This window comes from Podarcis gaigeae (assembly GCF_964106915.1).
Source record: "Podarcis gaigeae genome assembly, chromosome: 1".
In the NCBI taxonomy this organism is placed as follows: domain Eukaryota; kingdom Metazoa; phylum Chordata; class Lepidosauria; order Squamata; family Lacertidae; genus Podarcis; species Podarcis gaigeae.
The window spans coordinates 79,636,331-79,656,220 of record NC_139678.1 but is presented as its reverse complement, the minus strand read 5'-3'; the positions used below and the strand labels follow the sequence as shown (position 1 = coordinate 79,656,220).

At 45.9% G+C, this 19,890-nt stretch overlaps 2 protein-coding genes across 2 annotated transcripts in view; both read right to left on the bottom strand.

Annotated features, from left to right (window-relative positions):
* Positions 1-479: 479 nt before the first annotated feature.
* LOC310840034 (veficolin-1-like) lies at positions 480-7,953 on the bottom strand. Its single transcript, XM_083729152.1, has 8 exons — positions 7,728-7,953; positions 5,977-6,114; positions 5,699-5,761; positions 5,370-5,414; positions 4,877-5,010; positions 3,291-3,420; positions 1,680-1,814; positions 480-1,429 (listed from the first exon to the last, which is right to left on the bottom strand). Exons 1-8 carry the CDS (start codon positions 7,831-7,833, stop codon positions 1,179-1,181), a joined length of 1,002 nt encoding a protein of 333 aa, XP_083585278.1. The 5' UTR covers positions 7,834-7,953; the 3' UTR covers positions 480-1,178.
* Positions 7,954-10,759: 2,806 nt separating this feature from the next.
* LOC310852233 (uncharacterized protein) overlaps positions 10,760-19,890 on the bottom strand; it is a 37,794-nt gene continuing 28,663 nt past the window's right edge. Inside the window, exons 18-24 of the mRNA XM_083755335.1 lie at positions 19,650-19,820; positions 17,837-18,007; positions 16,249-16,419; positions 14,326-14,496; positions 13,196-13,366; positions 12,411-12,581; positions 10,760-11,170 (exon numbers count right to left, since the gene is read on the bottom strand). Coding sequence (XP_083611461.1) covers positions 11,083-11,170; positions 12,411-12,581; positions 13,196-13,366; positions 14,326-14,496; positions 16,249-16,419; positions 17,837-18,007; positions 19,650-19,820 — 1,114 coding nt within the window. The 3' untranslated portion in view covers positions 10,760-11,082. The remainder of the gene's footprint in view (positions 11,171-12,410; positions 12,582-13,195; positions 13,367-14,325; positions 14,497-16,248; positions 16,420-17,836; positions 18,008-19,649; positions 19,821-19,890) is intronic.

Sequence of the window (19,890 nt, the reverse complement as noted above, 5' to 3'; positions counted from 1 at the left end):
ACAGCCAGTGCTTTTTTTCTTTAAAAATGCTTAGGGGTACTCTCATTTTCCTACTCATATTAAAATACTGCCCCTCAATGAGGCCAAACTTAGATTCACAAAATGCTTAGGGGTATGTGTCCTCCCAGAAAAAGAAGCAAAAGGAACAGTTATCTGAATGCAATAGCTCCTTTATGTCATTTTCTAGCTTTGATGTCCATCTGATGTGTGTGGCCCGTGAAAGAATGAAATATGTTGTGTATGTATTTTCCCAATAGCAAAATATTCTAACTGGAATCCTGAGAAATATTGCAATAAAAATTAAGCCTCAAGAGAAGACAGGAGGTCACACAACACAAATGTGCTTTTAAAAATGTATAAGTGAATATTCTAGAAAGGCCCTCGTGATTATAATCTCCAGTGCAATGTCAGAGTGATTGCAGAGCTACAGGGGGAAAGAAACCTGGCTGCAAATTGTAAGTAAAAGGCACAAGGCAGTATTAACTGATCAATTAGGAACTCTGCATTGTTCCGGTTTTTATTTGCAAATGTGCTGTTTGCTACAACTTTTGGTTCCTTCGTATCTCCCCAACCCCACTCCATTTATCAATGTGCACTGACAAAACTCTATATAAAACCATTATTGATATGACTGTACATATGAAAACGCATCATTATGTGATGTGTTGCTTTACCAATGTGCATGGATAAAGCACCCAAGCGACAATAACAAAACAAAACATGGGAACTCTGTTCATCCTCATGCCACAGACCAGGAATTTATAAAAATAATGAGAACATTTCACATCATTTTTAAAAAGCATTTGAACCGACATGTAAACTTCTTGTGTGGTGTTCAACACCCCCCAGCGCTGCAGTTCAACATAAGGCTGTTGCTTTATGTGGGGACGTTGTAGGTGTTTCAAAGCAAGCAGCCAGCCACAATTTGTCCATTCGAAATGTTCCCTGTGGGATCCTTTCTACCATTCATACAAGGGGAATAAAAGGCGGCCTTATGCAAGTGACAACCGGGTGCTTCATCAGACTGGCCTCTTCCTGTTCAGGCCACTGCAGCGCCCTGTGCTCCAAGGAGGGCCTCTGTGTGTGTTGTATTTTAAAAGCAGATGGTTCCACATTCAGAGACTGTCCTGCCAGGCATGGAATGCAGAAACAAGTTCCTGAACAGGTGGACACTTCACCTATTGAGGTCTAAATTTCATGTCTGCATATTTGTAAGAGTAATGATGCCCCCGCCCAGAATACCAGTTGATGCCGTTAGCATAAGAAGAATGTTCGCCTTTGAGGTACAGGCCGTTCAGGTTGGAAGAATGGCAGACACTGTACCACCAGCCCCCCTTGTAAACCACAGCGCAGCTGCCTTTTTCATTGGTATCGTTGTCCTTGTCTCGGGTGGAGAAGGCCATGCCCCTGTGTCCTGAGAAAGAATCACCTGAAAGAGAAGAACAGGGAAAACATTGAATTCACCTCTTTCGCATTAACCGTGTGTGCTAAGGCAATAGAAAAAGGCTGATGCACTGCTAGCAGAGACCTGCTAGGTCACATATATAAGTGCCAGAGGAGATGCTCTGCAGGCGGAAGGTCCTCCTAGATTCAATTCCTGGACCTTCAAAAATGCAATATTCATGTTTTTAGGTCACCTTGAAGCAGATGCCTCAAAGGGAATTCTCTGTATAACTCACCCATGTTGCCATCTAAATAGGAGCCCACTTCCAGTGTGTAGTTGTCCCTCTCACTCAAGACTTTGAAGCTGGTATATGTAGCATAAGTTCTAGTGTCATTGAAGTCCTTCACGTCAATTCGCAATTGTTGTACTCCTAACCCCCAAGAGAATGGAAGAGATCTGAGAGTAAGCATTGGTTTGGTTTGTTTGTTCGTTTTTAATAGTGTTTTTTAAACAATAATATTATACAAATAAGTAGACCAAGTTTTCTCATGTCATTTGTATATCACAAAAATAGCATAATAAATGTGGAAAAATATCTACAACATATGTTTCATTATTAGTGGTCAATGTATAAGTTCTTGTTTTATGAATTGGTTTAAACAATTAGGAAGAAGAAGAAGAAGAAGAAGAAGAAGAAGAGGAGGAGGAGGAGGAGGAGGAGGCGGCGGGAGGGGAAGAGGAGTGGCGAGTGGGATGGGGTCGGGTGGTTATGCTTCTATTATTCTACTTAGTGTGTGAGAGGGGTTGTGTCATTGTTGACAAGAGAAAGCCTTTAACATATTTACAGCTACAATGAAGACCAGCAGCTTTTGCTCCAGGCTGTGGTAGCTGGTGGTGTGGAAGGCAGAGCCATAGTTCTGGTTTTGTAAGGACACTTAAGCAAAGCAGTACAATAACTTAGCTACTCAACACATGTGGCTATCCCAAGAATGGAAATTTCGCAAGCATGGGGAGCCAGCTTCAGGCATAGAAGTGATCATGCAGTACTGCAGTGAAACAATTCCCAACACCCTTTCACGGAAGCAAACTGTTGACGAGGTTCAGAAAAAAGTAACAAGTAGGGCTTTGTGAATCAACACAAGAAACTTCAACCTGCCCTGTAGCAAACTGGCAACCTGTGCATTTCTCTTAGGAAAGGAGTAACATGCTGCCAGTAACCTGCTCTTGTGAAAAGTCTGGCCACTGCATCCTACACTGGATACAAGGGGAGCCCCACATAAAACAGGCTGCAGTAGTCAAGTCTTGAGGTTACCAATGCATGGGCCACCATAGCCAGGCTATCCCAGTCTAAGAATGGTCACAGCTGGTAGAAGGCTACACAAATCACTTCACCGTCTAGATCAAAGATGGATGGAGGAGTACCCCTCAAGCTGAAAATCTGCTCCTTCAGAACAGGCAGTTGACCTACCGCCTAGACACAGGAACCACTCACCTGCAAGACCTCAGCCTTTGCAGGATTCAAGCTCCATTTACTGACCCTCATCCAGTCAAGCATTGCATCCAGTCACATGTCCAGGGGTTGCACAGTCTGTCCTGACTCAGATGTAATGAAGCTGGGTATCATCGGTGTATGACACCTTTCTCCAAAACTCCCAGTGATTGGCTTAATATAGATGTTGAATAGCATTGGGAATAAAATAGTGCCCTGTGGGATTCCACAGCGTACACACCAAGAGCACTCTTCCAAGGACCCTGCAGCTATTTATCCCAATGTAAAAACTTCATAGGTCTGATTCTGGAGGAGCTTTCAATAACTGATTCCACACCTTTCTCCATTATTCATTAAAAATCCCCAAGCTTTCCAGTGATGCTCCAGCATCAGACAGAAGAGGAAACGTTGGTTTACCAGAGCTTGTAAGAAGATGGATTTTATCATTGCCCAACCAGAACTCTGATGCGTGGCTCCCAAACCCTTTCTTGTAGGACTCCCAGTTACGGTAGAAATCCTCCGACCCATCCTGTCGCCTCTGGAAGACCTGGGGGCAAAGGGAGGTGATATGTCAGTGTCCCGGCTGAAAGACAAGCCCGTTTTCTATTCCCTACAAGTGCTAGGTGCAGAGGCTAAGATGGAGGGGGCCCACTGTGTGTCATGTGCGCATGAAATCACGCATGTGACACACGATGTGTGCAACGTCATATATCACTGGGAGGAGGCTGAGCAGAGCCCGGCATGGGGCAGCTTCAATGGCCAGCAGCTCCTCCTCACGTGTGCTCAGGAGGAGGCCGACACTTAAGCCGTGCCATGCTAGGCTCTGCACTCTACCTCCTTCAACATGGAGTGGCCCACCCCCATCCTAGCAAATATTAAGGGGGCCGAAGACACCTCAGCCCCATAGAGTTGGCGCACCTGGCTGGGTGGGCTCTTTTAGGCAGACTGATTGATTTCAGAACAGGCCTCACAATATAAAGATGTATCCCTGCTGACTCTTCCTCAGTCTAACATATCTCAACAGGGTGATAATATGAGGACAATAACCTCATAAAAAAATGAAAAGGGGAGAGACTTCATCAGGCAAGGCCTCCTTCCACCTGCCTTGCCCCACCCTCCAGTCTCTGCTTCTTATTTTGTATTGTATTATGTTGTGCACCGTGTTTTGCTGTTGTTTTATTGATTGGAGTTTAGAAATTACTTATTGTAATTGTTGAGTGGATTTCTGTTTAATTTTGAAATGCTGATATTTAATATTATTCTATATTATTTTAATGAATGTTGAATGTTATTTTATTTGCATATTGTATATTGTATTATGCATATTGTCTTATTTATATGATGTTAGCCGCTCTGAGCCTGGCTTTGGCTGGGGAGAGTGGGATACAAATAAAATTTATTTTTATTATTATTATTAAAATAAATTCTCGCAAGGGCATTAGCAGGGTTTCCACACCATACCTCCTCTACAAAGCACTATAACATGGTAAGAGATATACTTGCACATGTTCCTTCCTCTGCTGATTCAGATTAATAGTTTTGCATTCAGCTTGCACCACATGTCCTTTCAGAAAGCACAGGACAAGCGGAAAACCTTTTAGACCCATGTTTTTTAAGCAAAGGATTGTGGAAGTGTGGACAAGCCATAAATAGCAAACTCTCCTCCATTCCCCTACAGAACACCCTTGGACAACACCTCCTCTGAGGTCTGCAGAAGCCAGCAAACAAGGGAAAGCAGCTCCTCCTGCTGCTGCTTCCTCTCTCTAGTCTACTGTTTGTGAACATGCATGTGTAGAAAGCATGTGGGGCTGCCTTTGCTTTGCTTAGCACCATGGGCCAAGTCTCTTTTGCTCAGTGAAGGAGATGTCTCTGGAGGAAGAAGTTGCCCAAGTGCCTTCCTGGCAGGGGATTCCACTTCTTGAAAAGTGTGCATCATATTGCCTGACACCCTTTTAATAAGTCATAAACAGATGGCTCGTCCTTCTCCATGGGGTAAAGCTCACCAGCCAGCCTCCTCCGTCCGTCTCCATGTCACAGAAGACCACCATTGCTTTCCCTGTGGCAGGATAGATGGTGTACCAGCCACTCAGGGTCTCTCCACGTTCCAGAAGTTCTTTGCAGTCTTTGGCTCCAGCCTCTAGGAGAAATATCAGGGAGGAAAATGCAAAACAGTTCAACCTATCTTCCGTTCTGGAAGTATGTGTGATGAGAGCAGCATGGCCCTCTACTGTCTTTATCATGTTTGGTTTTGCACAGAAACCAGCAAGATTCTGGGAATACAGAGAAGTTTAATTTGAGCTTCCACCATGGGGTTATTATTTTTTATTAACCAGAGAATTATAATTTCTCATGGGGTAAGTTCACCCTTCCCTATATTATCCTCATGATCTGTGTTCACAGCCATCTTGCATTAGATTGGAAAGGACCGTGAGTTGAACCAAACAAACACAGCTGTACTAGCAAGAGGATGATTAAGATGATGATGATAAGACATACCTTGCGGCTGACAACCAGCAGAAGTGTCCAAACTGCAGTCTTCTCCTGCAAGAAGAGAAAAACAACGTCTGATGAGGTGAACAAGCTAATAAGAAAGGTGAGAGTGAGAGCAGTTCCAGATTCCATGCTTTTATTTAAGTTTATTTTCCTTTTCCACCAGTGGAGTAGCAGAGGCAAAGGGGGCCACCTTGTTAGCATTGGGGTCTGTTTCTGCTCAAGCACAATGCACAGTGCAGTGTTCACCTGGATCAGCTTTCACCTGTGAATAATCCAAGCTCTTGCATTGCCACATCCCTCCCCTCACAGTGAAGTTATAGATGCAATATTACCTTTGTCTCCTTTGTCTCCCTTGGGTCCAGCTTTCCCAGGCATCCCAGCAACACCTTTCTCACCTGAAAGGGAACAGTTGAGAGATGAAGCCTTTGAAAACAATCAAAACATCTCTAGAAACAGTCTTTCCTGCCCCTAACGGCCCCTCAGACATGGTGTTTGCAATTGCAGAGCATAGCAATGAGCCTCTTCTCCACAGTGATGAGGCTGAATTAGAGCAAATGATCTCCAGATCTGTCTGGCACAAACTCTGAAGGAGAGATTGGGATCTTCTTACCTGGAGGACCCTGAGGGCCTGGGTCACCCTTAGGCCCAAGTGATCCACTTGTTCCGGGCACACCTGGTATTCCTGGTATCCCTGGCTGGCCCTGGAAAAAGATCCCGCCTGGTCCACAATGTGATAGGCCCTTCAGCTCTGAAACAGGAAATGTGAGACAGCGTATAAACCTGTGTGAGACAAGACATGTTCCCTGGCATGGGCATATTAAACCAAGAAAGGACTGGAGTGCCAAGCATCTTATGTGGTGTAGCAGATAGGACTGCATTTACATGAGGGGAAGGCAGGTTCATATCCTCAGGCACCATCTTCTCATCTTTACCAACCATACAGAGCAGCTGTTGTGAGGATTTTTGAGAAAGTAAAATTACTTTCCTGAGCTTTTGGAAGCAGTTAGGGTTGTTAGAGCTACCATGGGAACCTTTTCTCCTTTATATATATCTCCATATAACTTAATTTAAATGTGGGCCAATTTAAGAATCCCTGTTGAGTATTTCAGAAAGGACATTGATAATCCCTGGCTTTCTAATGGATATGTGGATGTCTTTGCAGATTCAAGCACAGCCCCACTTGTTTACCTTTTCAAAGGTATACTTAAAATATCTCGGGTAAATATCTTAAAGCTATCATGTATGAAATCAACCATTTAACTACAGTTTAAAAGGAAAGAAAAAGAAACTTGGGCTATCTTATCTTGAAGAGTTTTCTGAAGCTAGGTTTTTATGAAATTCAAGACCAATTAGGCACCTGCCCCTTCCACTCTGGCCTCATTCATGAAATTACTGTATTTTTTGCTCTATAAGACTCACTTTTTCCCTCCTAAAAAGTAAGGGGAAATGTGTGTGCATCTTATATAGCGAATGCAGGCTGCGCAGCTATCCCAGAAGCCAGAACAGCAAGAGGGATTGCTGCTTTCGCTGCGCAGCAATCCCTCTTGCTGTTCTGGTTTCTGAGATTCAGAATATTTTTTTTTCTTGTTTTCCTCCTCCAAAAACTAGGTGCATCTTATGGTCTGGTGCATCTTATAGAGCAAAAAATACGGTAGTTGTGGCCTGATTGGGAATATCTTGACAAATCTGAACATTTAAAGGGAACAGTGACAGGAAGTTGAAGAAAATGCTAGTTCCAGCCAGAAGACAGAGACACATAGAGTGACTAGATGCTACTTCTTTTTGAGGAACGCCCTTTGTTTCAGAGATCACAACTCAATTTGCCAAATCACTTCTCTCTCCAGCCTTCAAAGTCCTCCTCAAGAGCCTCACTCTCCCAGCCCCTCCACTGCTTGTAGATTAAACATTATCACATCCCTGTGACTAAAATGTAAGCCCCTGAGTTATACTTTCACATACCCAAACAATTAACTGAGGAAACAGTGCTGGCCTTAACATGTGCCACACAGTGGTCTGATGAGATGCAAAAAATTGGCTCCTTTTCCCATAATAATTGCACAGGAGAACAGCTTAGGCCCAGCTTTACTCATTATAACTCTTCTGCACAACCATTTGAATTTCTATAGGTGTACAATTAACATTTCCTGGACAGCTTACAATAAAAAAATTAAAAATGCAATATAAAATAGTAATTAAACAAGCAAAAAAATGTCCTTACATCATGGCAACATAAAAACAATCTGCAGCCCAGATTAAAATATTGAATAGACTGGATGAATAAAAGGCACCGGCTGCCCCACTGCCTTTTATACTTGTCCCGAAACAAAGATCACTTCCCATCTCATCCCACTTTGCACTCACGTTCACAGCAGCTGGTTTCTGCCTCCTGTCCAAAGCTTCCTCTCTCCTCCACAGATGCAACCACCAAGAGAGTCAGAGCCAGCCGGAAACCAGTCAAGGCTGTCATCTTGCCTTGCAGAACTTTCTTGGCCGCTCGTCTGGGTGAAACAGAGGTAAGTGGCAGTGGAGGGGCTTATATATATGGCAATCCCAAACAGTTATGTAAACAGGAATGAGGAAATTCTTGCCTTGGGAAAGGGCTTTGCTGAACCCCACTATTGTGTAATACTTGCTTTCACAAGAGTCAGCATAGTTCGTGATATTTAAGACTGTACATTTCTAGAGCAATGGCTGGAAATCCCTCGGTTGCACAATGCCCACCCCCTACTTTGCCCTGATCAGGAAATGTTTATTCGTGTTGAATAATGTGTTATTTGGAGCCATAATCCCATCGCTATCTTGTTTGGAGTGAGTCTTGATCTTGATTTCCTTACTACAGTACATTCATAGAAGTGTCTCCTCCTTCTGCCCATCTCTTTATTTGCTGTATTTTTTGCTCTATAAGGCGCACTTTTTCCCTCCTGAAATGTAAGGGGAAATGTGTGTGCATCTTATGGAGCGAATGCAGACGGTGCAGCTATCCCATAAGCCAGGACAGCAAGTGGGATCACTGCGCAGCACTCCCTCTCGCTGTTCTAGCTTCTGGCTTAGCCGCGCGAAGCCTCTTCAGGGCAGTGGGGAGCTTTTCCCTGAGGAGGGAGAAGGGCAGCTCATCAGTGACGGGATGCCCTTCTCCCTCCTCGGGGAAAAGCTTGCAAGCTCGTGAAAGGGAGCACTGAGCAGAAGCTGGGATGCATACCGGCTCTGCTCAGCGCTCCCTTTAAAGAATATTTTTTATCTTGCATTCCCCTTCTAAAAACTAGGTGCGTCTTATGGTCAGGTGTGTCTTATGGAGCGAAAAATACGGTAATTCCTTTTTTGAATGGCTTTGTAGTGTTGAACGGCCATTCTGGCTGATACTCTGTGCCTCTTCCAAACCTATGATACCGTGGTGGCTGGGTTTGGAATGTATAAACGCAAGCTTACCAAACCAGTTTCTTTGTCTGGGCAATGGCTTTGGCTGGCTAGTTAAGCAGCACATAACCAAAGAAGTTGCTTTGTACAAAAGGACAAATGGGAGGACCTCCCCCTTCTCACCTAGATGCCAGGTAGGAGAACAATAGACAGAGTTGTGTGTGACGAAAGTGGAAACAGACTGGAAGATGGACACACAGGCATGCTTCCTCTGTGCTGGACTCAAAGCTGTGATTAATGAAGCAGGATCTTCCCTCTATTCTTCCCTTAGGAGGGCAGATCCTCTCAGATGACCAGTAAAAACCTGCATTTTCATCTTCAGTGGGTATTTAGGTCCAAAAATGCCTCTTATATGCAATGTAGGTGGGATGAATCCTAGTCCATGGGACTGGAGCAAGTACTGCTTTATGGTAAAGCCAAAAGCTTGACTGGAGAGGAGACCAATTCTTGCCAGAAATAAAAGCTGGTCAACGAGATTTCTGTCTGTATATTTTTACAGCATGAAGTGAAATGGGGAAGCTGGTCCGCCTTCATAAGAATCTAATGTCGCTTGTGTCGCTGCTCACCCTAGTAATAGGGTTGTCAAATTTGCAGATGACACAACCGTGATTGGGCTCATCTCTGAAAGGGAGGGTGAAACGGACTATAGAGATGAGGTGGAGCGGCTGACAGAGTGGTGCAGAGCTAACAACTTGCTCATAAATACAAGGAAGACAAAGGAGCTTGTGGTGGACTTCAGGAGACAGAAGAGCAATGTCCAGCCACTTCTGATTGATGGGGTCTGTGTGGAGAGGGTAACAACGTTCAGATTTTTGGGTATTGAATTACAAGAGGATCTGTCCTGGAGTGTCAACACAAGGGGGCTTGTGAAGAAGGCGCAGCAGAGACTGTACTTTTTAAGAATCCTAAGAAAAAACCATCTTCCGCAGAAACTGCTGCTTGCCTTCTATCACTGTGCCATTGAGAGCGTGCTCACTTATGGCTTATGTGTGTGGTACGGAAGCTGCACTACCCAGGACAGGATGGTGTTGTGCAGAGTTGTTAAGGCAGCAGAGAGCATTGTTGGCTGCCCACTCTCCACCTTAGAGCAGATTTATGCCACAAGGTGCCATAGGAAGGCACTGGACATAGTAAAAGATCCATCGCATCCTGGTCACTGTCTCTTCGAGCTCCTGCCGTCGGGACGGAGATACAGGACGATGATGACAAGAACGAGCCGTCTCAAGAACAGCTTCTTCTCCAGAGCGATCTCGGCCCTGAATGGGAAACCTGGACTTTGAAGTCATCTAATCTTCCTTGCTGTATTATATTATATTGTTTTAATTAGTGTTTTTATAGTTGTTTTGATTTTAAGTGGAGTGCCCTATCTGGGTGGATGGAGCAGCCAAGTAATTTCGTTGTCCCTGAGAGGGGGCAATGACAATAAAGATATTAAAAAAAATAATAATAATGTAAGCAAGATGTAGCTAATGTATGACACATCCCGATTCCAATGTGTTTGGTGTGTGGATAAGACGGAGCATGTACAGCTAAGGCAACCAAGATGTGATAAAATAGAGCAAATGGTGAAGCTTCAGCCTTTAGAGGCGAAGAAAAACCCAGAAGAAACCAAGATATACAAATGAAACATGAAACACACACACACACAAAAATCAGTTACAGATAGGTAGCCGTGTTGGTCTGCCATAGTCAAAACAAAATAAAAAAATTCCTTCCAGTACCACCTTAAAGACCAACTAAGTTAGTTCTAGGTATGAGCTTTTGTGTGTATGCACACTTCTTCAGATACACATGTGTATCTGAAGAAGTGTGCATACACACGAAAGCTCATAGCTAGAACTAACTTAGTTGGTCTTTAAGGTGCTACTGGAAGGAATTTTTTTATTTTGTTTTGACACAAAAAATCAGTTCTGTTGAGAAGAGCAGAATTCATGGAACACTCACATTCACATCAACCAACCAGCAACAGAATAAATGGGTTAACAAACAGGGCAAAAATTTATTATTTGTTCAGCAAACAGTCCTACGCTCAGTCCTACACCAGTAAGTAAAACTGGCTGCAGAAACTGGGCAGGAGAGTATTGCGGATGTGTGAAATCCTATAATGGGCAAGGGGTTCTTTTCCTTCCTGTTCTGGCTGCTGCTTCAACTCCCGATTCTCAGTATGGCCTAAAGGTTGGTTTTGTTGCTTCCCAGTGATTGAAGTGGGAGATGACGTGGTTCAGTGGAATCCCACTTCCCAACAGAGCTATCCAGGTACTCCATCCATGACCATTCCTGTCCTCTGTCATCACAGCGGCTCCTATGTGCCTATAACCAGGTCAGGCTTAATCTTTTTCACGCTACTAAGCTCTCTCACTGTGTCTTCAGATAACTCGTCGATATCGAGTCTGTGAATGGAAGAGAAAGAAACATTCTGTTGCCTCCTATACATGGCAACAAAGACTATGCACAACTTATACACACTACAACACTTAAGTGATTTTTTTTTTTAAAGGCAGTTTCACGGTCCCTGCTTCCCACTTTAATATGCAAGTTTGCATGGTGGTGCTGAAGATTTCCTGGGGGAGAAACTCCTCTCGTCCCCCGGAATTAGTTTCTAGGGAAGGTTCTGCAGGACAGAAATTGTGACATTTAAACCCGCTGAGGTCGCTAAGAATGGTTTCTTAATACATACTATTCTATTTTAGCACACCACTTTCACAGGTATTTGCTAAAATGGCAACTCTTTTTAGCCCCCTGATATACTGTGTACACTCCCCCCCCCCCCAATTACATGGAGAGAAAGTCGAAAGTACAGAGATGACTAATGGGCCTTATCAGGCTCCTTACAGCCATTTAAGCTTCCACTGGCCTTTATTCTTCATTCATTTCCTTCCTTATTTAAACAGCTAAATTGCCTATGCATGCAATCATACTTATGCTCACTGGAATTCTATAGGACTCCTTGGTGCTTATCAGAACAAGTCAAGGTTTAAAAAACTCAGTGAGGGAGGTATCTCTAAGTAAGGAGCAGAGACCCAGGGTTCAGTGGTAGTGCTTAGATGCAAAAGCCCAAGGCGTGTTTTTAGTGCTTAAGTAACAGATGTATTTGATGATATCAAGTAAATGGGTCTAGTTCAAAGCCTGCGATTCTCATGAAAAGGACCTTCAACAGCATGGAGCAGGAACCTGTGGCTGGACTCCAAATTCCATCAGCCAACAGAGCCAATGGCCAGGGGTGATGGGAGTCCAAATATACCTGGAGGGCCACAGGCTCCCCATTCATAATTCACCGGCTTTAATCATTATACTCAGCAGAACAATACTATACATTCCATTCTCTATGTACTAATATGTTCCTGGGAACAGTCCGCCAACAGTGACTCAGACCTCCACAGGTAAGCCTGCTCCTGTTCTTGACTTCTTTCACAAATGCCACTCTTGATTAGGCAATTTCCCCTTGTACCTTGATGTCCTCCTGCCCGGTTCTACTCACAGTTTGATTGTCACACTGGCTCCCTTGGTTCTTCTCCTGTCTTGTTTTCTTAACTTTCCCCTTTAAAAGTCAGGGGCATCTCTGCCCCTGGGAACCTATCTTAGGCAACCTCAAATGAACATTGCACAGCAAGGAAGCTGCCTGCAACTTACTCAATTGCCTCCAGTCCACAGCTTGGGTCTTTCAGTCCTTCACAGAGAATCTTCACTCCAGAATCTCCCAGTTTGTTACCCCCCAGCTCCAGCTTCTTCAGACTCTGGTTGGTGCTGAGAGCAGAGCAGAGATCCCTGCAGGAAGCCGAGGTGAATTCGCAATTCCATAACCTGAAAAAAACCCCCAACAGCTAGGATGGGAGGGGCTGCTGACTTGTTCTTTACTTGTAAATACAACTCCACAAAGCATGAGGGTGACAACAGTTTGGGAGAACTTGTGATATATTACAGGCAACCCCCAATTTGTGCCGGGGTTGCATCCCACATCTTCATGTGTGTCACCATTGTTGGTGGAGTGCGCATGAGCCCCCCCGTTACACCCTCTTCCGGGTCTGAAAGTGGTGTGCGCATCTGTGGTCACACACCAAGAGCTGCCTATACTCACAGTGATCCAAATTTCTTAACTAGTCAAATTCATTGCACTTTCCTCATTGTGTTTCAGTGCTGTTACATTTGTTCATAGAACAGAATTTGCTATGAAAAGCTACCTATTGAGAATTTCAGCTTTCAGGCTTTGTTGGGGTTTCAGGGGGGTTGAAAAGAGAAAAGTTACTAGCCCTCACTCCTTGTTGGAAGGAAAAGCTTCATCATATTTCCATGTGCTTCTCACTGTTAACTGTTAAGTATCCGCTGCTCATTTCCTGACAATATTTTTGTTTCTGAAAAACTGAATTATTCAAAAACAGATTTAAAAAACGGTGTAGATAGGAAGATTTCTTACTTACGACAAAACCTGAAGCTTGCAGCCTGGGTGTTTCAGAGCCTCACACAGCAGCCTCATTCCTGAATCTCCCAATGGATTGTTCCATAAATCAATGTCTTCCAGCATCTGGTTTGTGCTGAGGGCAGAACAGATCTCTCCCCAACCTGCTGCTGTGATTTCAGTGCTACACAAGCTGCAGGACACAAGTGCACCTCGTGTGACCATGGGTTTCGGGAGGGGTAGAAGAGGGAGCCCCTGTGGTTTATGGTGAGACCACCAAGACTGAACTGGGTGGGTGGAGGGAGTTTCCTTGGGAAATACACCAAAAGGGCAGGAGATATTGGGCAGCTTTTAACTAAGAAGTCCTGCTGGTGCAATGCACCCTTCTCCTCTCTCCTCGCCTGGCACTCCCTCTGCAACACCCACCCCACCCCAAATTGGCTCAAGGAGAAGTTAAGAGAGCTCCCAGAGCAGGGTGTGGAGGAAGAAGAAGGGGATCAGTCCATCTGGGAGGCTGAAATGTCATTTCCACAGTGCTGTGTTGAATGGCTCCATGTATCGTTGTGGTGGGATGGACTGTAGATTGGAGGTGGGAGGGGAGGAATGGGGTGGACAAGGGAAGAGGTAAAGTCCGCTTAGAGGGATGGAAAACACAGGAGAAATTAGCCTGGAGTGGGGAAGGGTCTCCTTTGGCTAGGGCATGTGTACTTTTGCAATTATGAAAATGCACATATAAAGACATAAAAATGAAAACAAGAGAGTGAGTGGTATGAATGGATGGATGGATAAGGGAGGGATTTTCCCCATGAAAACTACCATATTTTTCGCTCTATAAGACGCACCAGACCATAAGACGCACCTAGTTTTTGGAGGAGGAAAACAAGGAAAAAAATATTCCCAGAAGCCAGAACAGCAAGAAGGAGCACTGCACAGCAATCCCTCTCGCTGTTCTGGCTCCTGGGATAGCTGTAGAGCCTATAAGCTCCATAAGACACACATACACATTTCCCCTTACTTTTTATGAGGAAAAAAGTGTGTCTTATAGAGCGAAAAATATGGTAGATTGCTCCCTCATATGCAACAGAATACAATTCCAGACCCACAAGCACTGTGCTCATGATCTGAACCCGAAGGAAGAGAGTTCTTCCTTACCACAATTTCTGCAACGGGCACTTTGGATGTTTCAGTCCCTCACACAGCAGCTGCACCCCGGAATCCCCAAGCTGGTTACCTCCCAGGAAGAGTTCGGTCAGCGTCTGGTTGCTGCTGAGGACAGAGGCAAGATCTGCACAGCAGGCAGCAGTGAGATCACAATTGTACAAGCTGCAGGAGAAAAAAAAAACATTGGCTGTGTTATGTTCACACAAAAGCTAGAAGAGTCCCTCTGCATTCCTCCATCCCGTTTGCAAGTTTGTACCGCATCTGATCACTCTGTAGAACTGGATTCCGGCAGGGCATGGAAGAACAGGGTTTTAAGGGGATGGCTTGAAGTGTAAAGACCCTTCTCCCGTTTCTTCAGATCACCTCGCAACTTTCTTCAAATACAAACAATTCCTGTCACATGCAGCAATATCCTGCAGCCCCTATGTAACAAACTGGATGACAAGAGCTTTCTTGGTCATGCCTCAGCTGACAGTAGCTGCTACTGAACCCATTCAATGAGCAAAAATGGGCTTCTATGTTCCTCAAAGAGTTTCCTGGAGGTGCAGAAACTTCTCACTCTGAAACTCAGGCAGAGAAGATGTGTAGTGACACACTCAGCCAGGGGTAGGCAACCTAAGGCCCGGGGGTCGGATATGGCCCAATTGCCTTCTCAATCCAGCCCACAGATGGTCCGAGAATCAGCATGTTTTTACATGAGTAGAATGTGTCCTTTTATTTAAAATGCATCTCTGGGTTATTTGTGGGGCATAGGAATTCATTCTTTTTTTCTGCCAAAATATAGTCCGGCCCACCACATGGTCTGAGGGACGGTGGACTGGCCCACGGCTGGAAAAGGTTGCTGACCCCTGCTCTCAGCACTTGATGGCAGGAAATGTAAGCCAATTTTTTTGGTTGGGGTGGGGGTGAGGGGCAACCTGATAATACCCTATTGTCAGGGGTTCAGGAGCAGAGGCACAGGAGTGGGCGGAGATGGAGAGCGAGGAGGAGGAATCCGAGGGGGGTGGAGGCAGTGACAGCGGTCAGAGGGATTCCACGAGCCTCTCCAGCGAATCGGAAGATTCACAGAAGGGAGCGTCGATGGCCAGGGCAAGGGGGGTACCAAGGGGGAAACCCCAGAAGGAAGGGGCCAGCGGGGACTCCCAGAGCAGCAGTTGGAAATCAGGACCAGCTTCCCCACCAGAGCGCAGTGGGGGGGAGGAGTCCCAGGAATCGGGACCAGTGTTCTCACTACCAGCGAGAGGAGATGAGTCAGGATTGACCACGCCTCCATCGGAGAGCGGGGAAACGGTCAGGAGGAAGGTTACCGGCTGGGCGCGCGCGCCAAGTTCAAATGTACAGGCGAGCGGCACAGCAGGTAGCCCAGATAGGGAGCCAGGTCCTAAAGCCCGCCGGAAGGAGGGGCAAGACTCAGGGGGGTCAGCGTCAGAAGAGTCCAGAAAGGAGGAAACCCCAGGGGGCAGGAGGACCCAGAGGAGGAAAGAACAATGGAAGAGGTGGAGTAGGGCTAGGATCTTAAACTGGTGCGGAAGGGGTGATGAGTCAGACGGGACTTCGCCGATCTAAGGTTAAGACGTAGGGCTGCACGCTCTGGCGTTGGAATGGAAACCAAACTTCAATAAAGACTTTTGTACATTACATCAACCTGGCGTTGGTCCTCTGTGAGCTGGGACCTAGAGGCAGCCCTGACACCTATGAATAGTTAAGGTGAAGGAATCAAAATTTAGGAAGGGATCTTGGAATACTGTGATTCCAAACAGAAACAAGTGATGCCTCAACAGGCTTGACTGTACAAAGTTGGTCTGGCTCCTGCTTGGGGTGCAGCATTTCTAGGGTCCCTTCACTCTCATGGGGGGGGCAACCTGGGCTCCAAAGATGCTATCCAACCCCAGAGGGATCCAGCCGATTACTTGCTTGAGGAGCTGCAGCTTGCAGTGCGGATGCTTCAGACCTCTGCACAGAAGCTTCACCCCTGGATCTCGAAGCTCGTTACATTCCACCACCAGCTCTGTCAGAGTCTGTCTGACTGCGAGAGCAGAAGAGAGATCTCCACAAGAAGCAGCTGTAATATTACATCGGGCCAGCCTGTGTGAGAAAGAAAATATGAAAGAACGACCTCTCCTGTTTATGTTTTCCTCCACAAACAGCTTCTGCTTGCTAGAAAACCCTGAAGCCTTTATTCCTAGCCACTGTCAGGATGAAGGAGTCTTGAAGGACTCAAAGTAACATTGCAGCTGTGCAGGCACTCTGAGGAAGGGTTTTGGTTTGCCTATGCGGTTTTGGTTCACTCACAAACACACAGCCTGCTCCTATTCACACCCCTCTGTGTGGTCTCAATAGTCAATTAAAACTGGCCAGACTTTGTTGTCTATTTCATGTTTCCAGGCCTGTCCTTCCAAATGCATGAGAAAGTTTATCTTTCATGTTCCTAAGAGCCAACACTCACCTCTGGGTCTTTTTCAACTATCTGACTCTACCTTCATTCCTGTGCTGCTGAATGGTGCAGAGGTACATGGGACCCACCTGGTGAAAGGGGATGGCAGCTTACATCAAGGGTGATGAACCGTTTGCTCTCTAGATGCTGCTGAACTACAACTCCCATCAGGCCCAGTAAACATGGCAAGGATGATGGGACTTGTAGTTCAGCAAGGATAGTTCCCTCCCTTCGACATAGAGCTAGGGCCCTTCCCTGCCCCAAGGCAAGTGCAGCAGCAATCAGTTCTGCTCAGAAAACCTAGATTCCCTTCAGGTTTTCATGCAGATCACCTTGTGCCATGTGTGCTGGGTTTGTGTGTACGAATCCCACTCTGTATGTGATGCAAAGGCTCTCAGAGCAACTCTGCCTTCTTCCTATGGTCACAGTCCTGCTGCCAGACGTTTTAGGAGGGGTAGGAAATCAAGAGCAACAAGCAGGTGAAAAGTGGTTGTCTCTGCTGGTCCATCCTCATTTGTGGGTGGGTGGAGAAAGAAGACAATCATGTCAGTAAGCACAACAGATCCATGATGAGAAACCTGCAGGGAGACTACATTGCCCATGACAAAGTGTGGCCCCCTAGAAGTGACAGAAATGGCTGAGAGATCTGCAAAGCCAGCTGGATCAGCCACAGATAGCAAGGAGCATCTCTGAAGGCCCTCGGGAGTGCTGGGTCATGATCCATTTCCCCTCCTCCTTACCTTCAGGTTATTCCTCTCTTCTCCCTACATTCCTTCCTTTGCCTTTCCTCTTCTGCTATGTTTATCAAGCAACACACACACACACACACACACACACATATATATGGGGGAACTATGTTCATATTCTTTCTGATATTTTAAAGTATACAGCTATTTGTTCCTGCATGCAAATATATTAACCCTCTCCCCAATATGCTGGATCAAGGATGCTGTAGTTGTGCAAAAGGGAATCACCTCTTTTCATTTCCCTTGAGAGCAGACATTTCTTTGTATTCTGCAATACACCAAATCACGGAACCCCACAGCACAAATCCCAGCCTCTGCTCACCTCAGTTTTTGCAGCTTGCAGCTGGGCTGCTTCAGCCCCTCACAGAGCAGCCTCACTCCAGCATCTTCCAGTCCATTATATTCTAGTGCCAGTATTGTCAATGTCTGGCTGGTGCTGAGAATGGAGCTGAAATCCCCACAACAGGCAGGGCTGAGCTCATTTGTGTCCAGTCTGCAAGAGAAAACAAACAGATCCAACAAGTGCAAACATGGCTCACTCACTTCTACAGGCCCCTTCTATTTCACCCTCTGATATGAAGAAGATACATTATTCTGAATTGTTGTTGTAAAATGAAACAACAGCCCTTCCACTCTAAATCACGGTGATCACGTCAGTGAATTTCTTCATTTTACAGCTGACACAGCCTATAATTGATGGGTGATGAAAGGAAGGCTGTCTGCCTCCATAGCTGAGCTGCATGTATACCGTGATCTGTGGATGGTTCTGATGTAAGAACTCAGGTTGGGACCCTTCAGCCAGGGCCTCACCTATAACATGATATTCACTGCAGCAAAGGCTGGGCACATGCTCCCATTTACTCTGTGTCCAGTTAGCTGCAACCCACGATCCATATCTACGCTGCAGCAATCCTATTAAAGGCTGTGTTTTGATGCATTTCCTCCCAAATCAGCTTCAACACGACTTGAGAAAAAGAGCCACCTGGCTGTGCTTTAAGATGGTTAAGGTGTACCCAGCCAAAGCCTCACTCTCCCTGTCCTCATCCATCACTGAGTTCTCGGCTCTGGTGCCAGAGAATTCTTTTAGGCACGTGAGAAATTATTTTGTCATGGAGGTAATAGTAAAGGTAAAGGGACCCCTGACCGTTAGGTCCAGTCACGAACGACTCTGGGGTTGTGGCGCTCATCTCACTTTACTGGCCAAGGAAACCGACATTTGTCCGCAGTTTATCCGGGTCATGTGGCCAGCATGACTAAGCTGCTTCTGGATAACCAGAACAGCGCACGGAAACGCCGTTTACCTTCCTGCTGGAGCAATACCTATTTATCTACTTGCACTTTGACGTGCTTTCGAACTGCTAGGTTGGCAGGAGCTGGGACCGAAGAAAGGGAGCTCACCCCGGTGCAGGGATTTGAACCGCTGACCTTCCGATCAGCAAGCCCAAGGCTCAGTGGTTTAGACCACAGCGCCACCCACATCCCTCATGGAGGTGATAAGACCACAGCGATAAAGGAGAAAGGGTGAGGATTCCTGATATGGACAGCTGGTTTGGACATTCAGCTCACCTCCATCTGACCTCATCACATACACGCCCTCCAAGGCACGGGTGGGGAACTGGCTCTGGCCAGGGAGCAGGATCCCATGCTGCTCCATCCCCACCCCAAAGGGTCAACCACCTGTCAGTCACCTGCTGCCAACAGAGTCCTCCTTTGCAGCCCTGATTGTTCAAACTGTACCTGCAAAGGAAGGCTTTTCCTTTGCTGCCAGAAAGTGCTAAATTCTGCCAGCGGCTAGAAATGAAGAAGCAGGAATGTGCTCCCGATTCTCCCTTTTCAAACTGGCCAGTTCCATGCCTGGTGTTATATATGGGATGAAGGAAACACCCGTGAGCCGGATGTTCACACACGGATTTTGCAATTGCAAGAGGTTTAGAAGACGAGTCGAAAACCCTGACATTGCATGCACACCTGAACTTCCTGGTCAATCAAACATTTTCTAATACCTTTATGCAACTGTAGCTGAACAGAAGGTCCTCAATGGAAATTACATGGAGGCCAGTCTGAAACCCTAACCCTAACCCTTGAAAGTAAGCTGCCCAAGGACTTCACATGGAAGGAATTTGGCTCCCACTTACAATAAAGTTTGCAGTACGCAGTTTGGATGTCTCAGTCCTTCAGACAACAGCTTCACTCCTGCATCTCCCACTTTGTTACATTCCAGGTTCAGCTTCAACAGAGTCCGGCTGGTACTTAGAACAGGGATGAGATCCTGACAACTGGCAGCTGAGAGATTGCAGCTGTCCAACCTGCATAGGGAGTGTGTGCAAAATTGTTATTACTTTTTCGAGGTGGGCACTTGCTGAGCCTCTGCTTCTT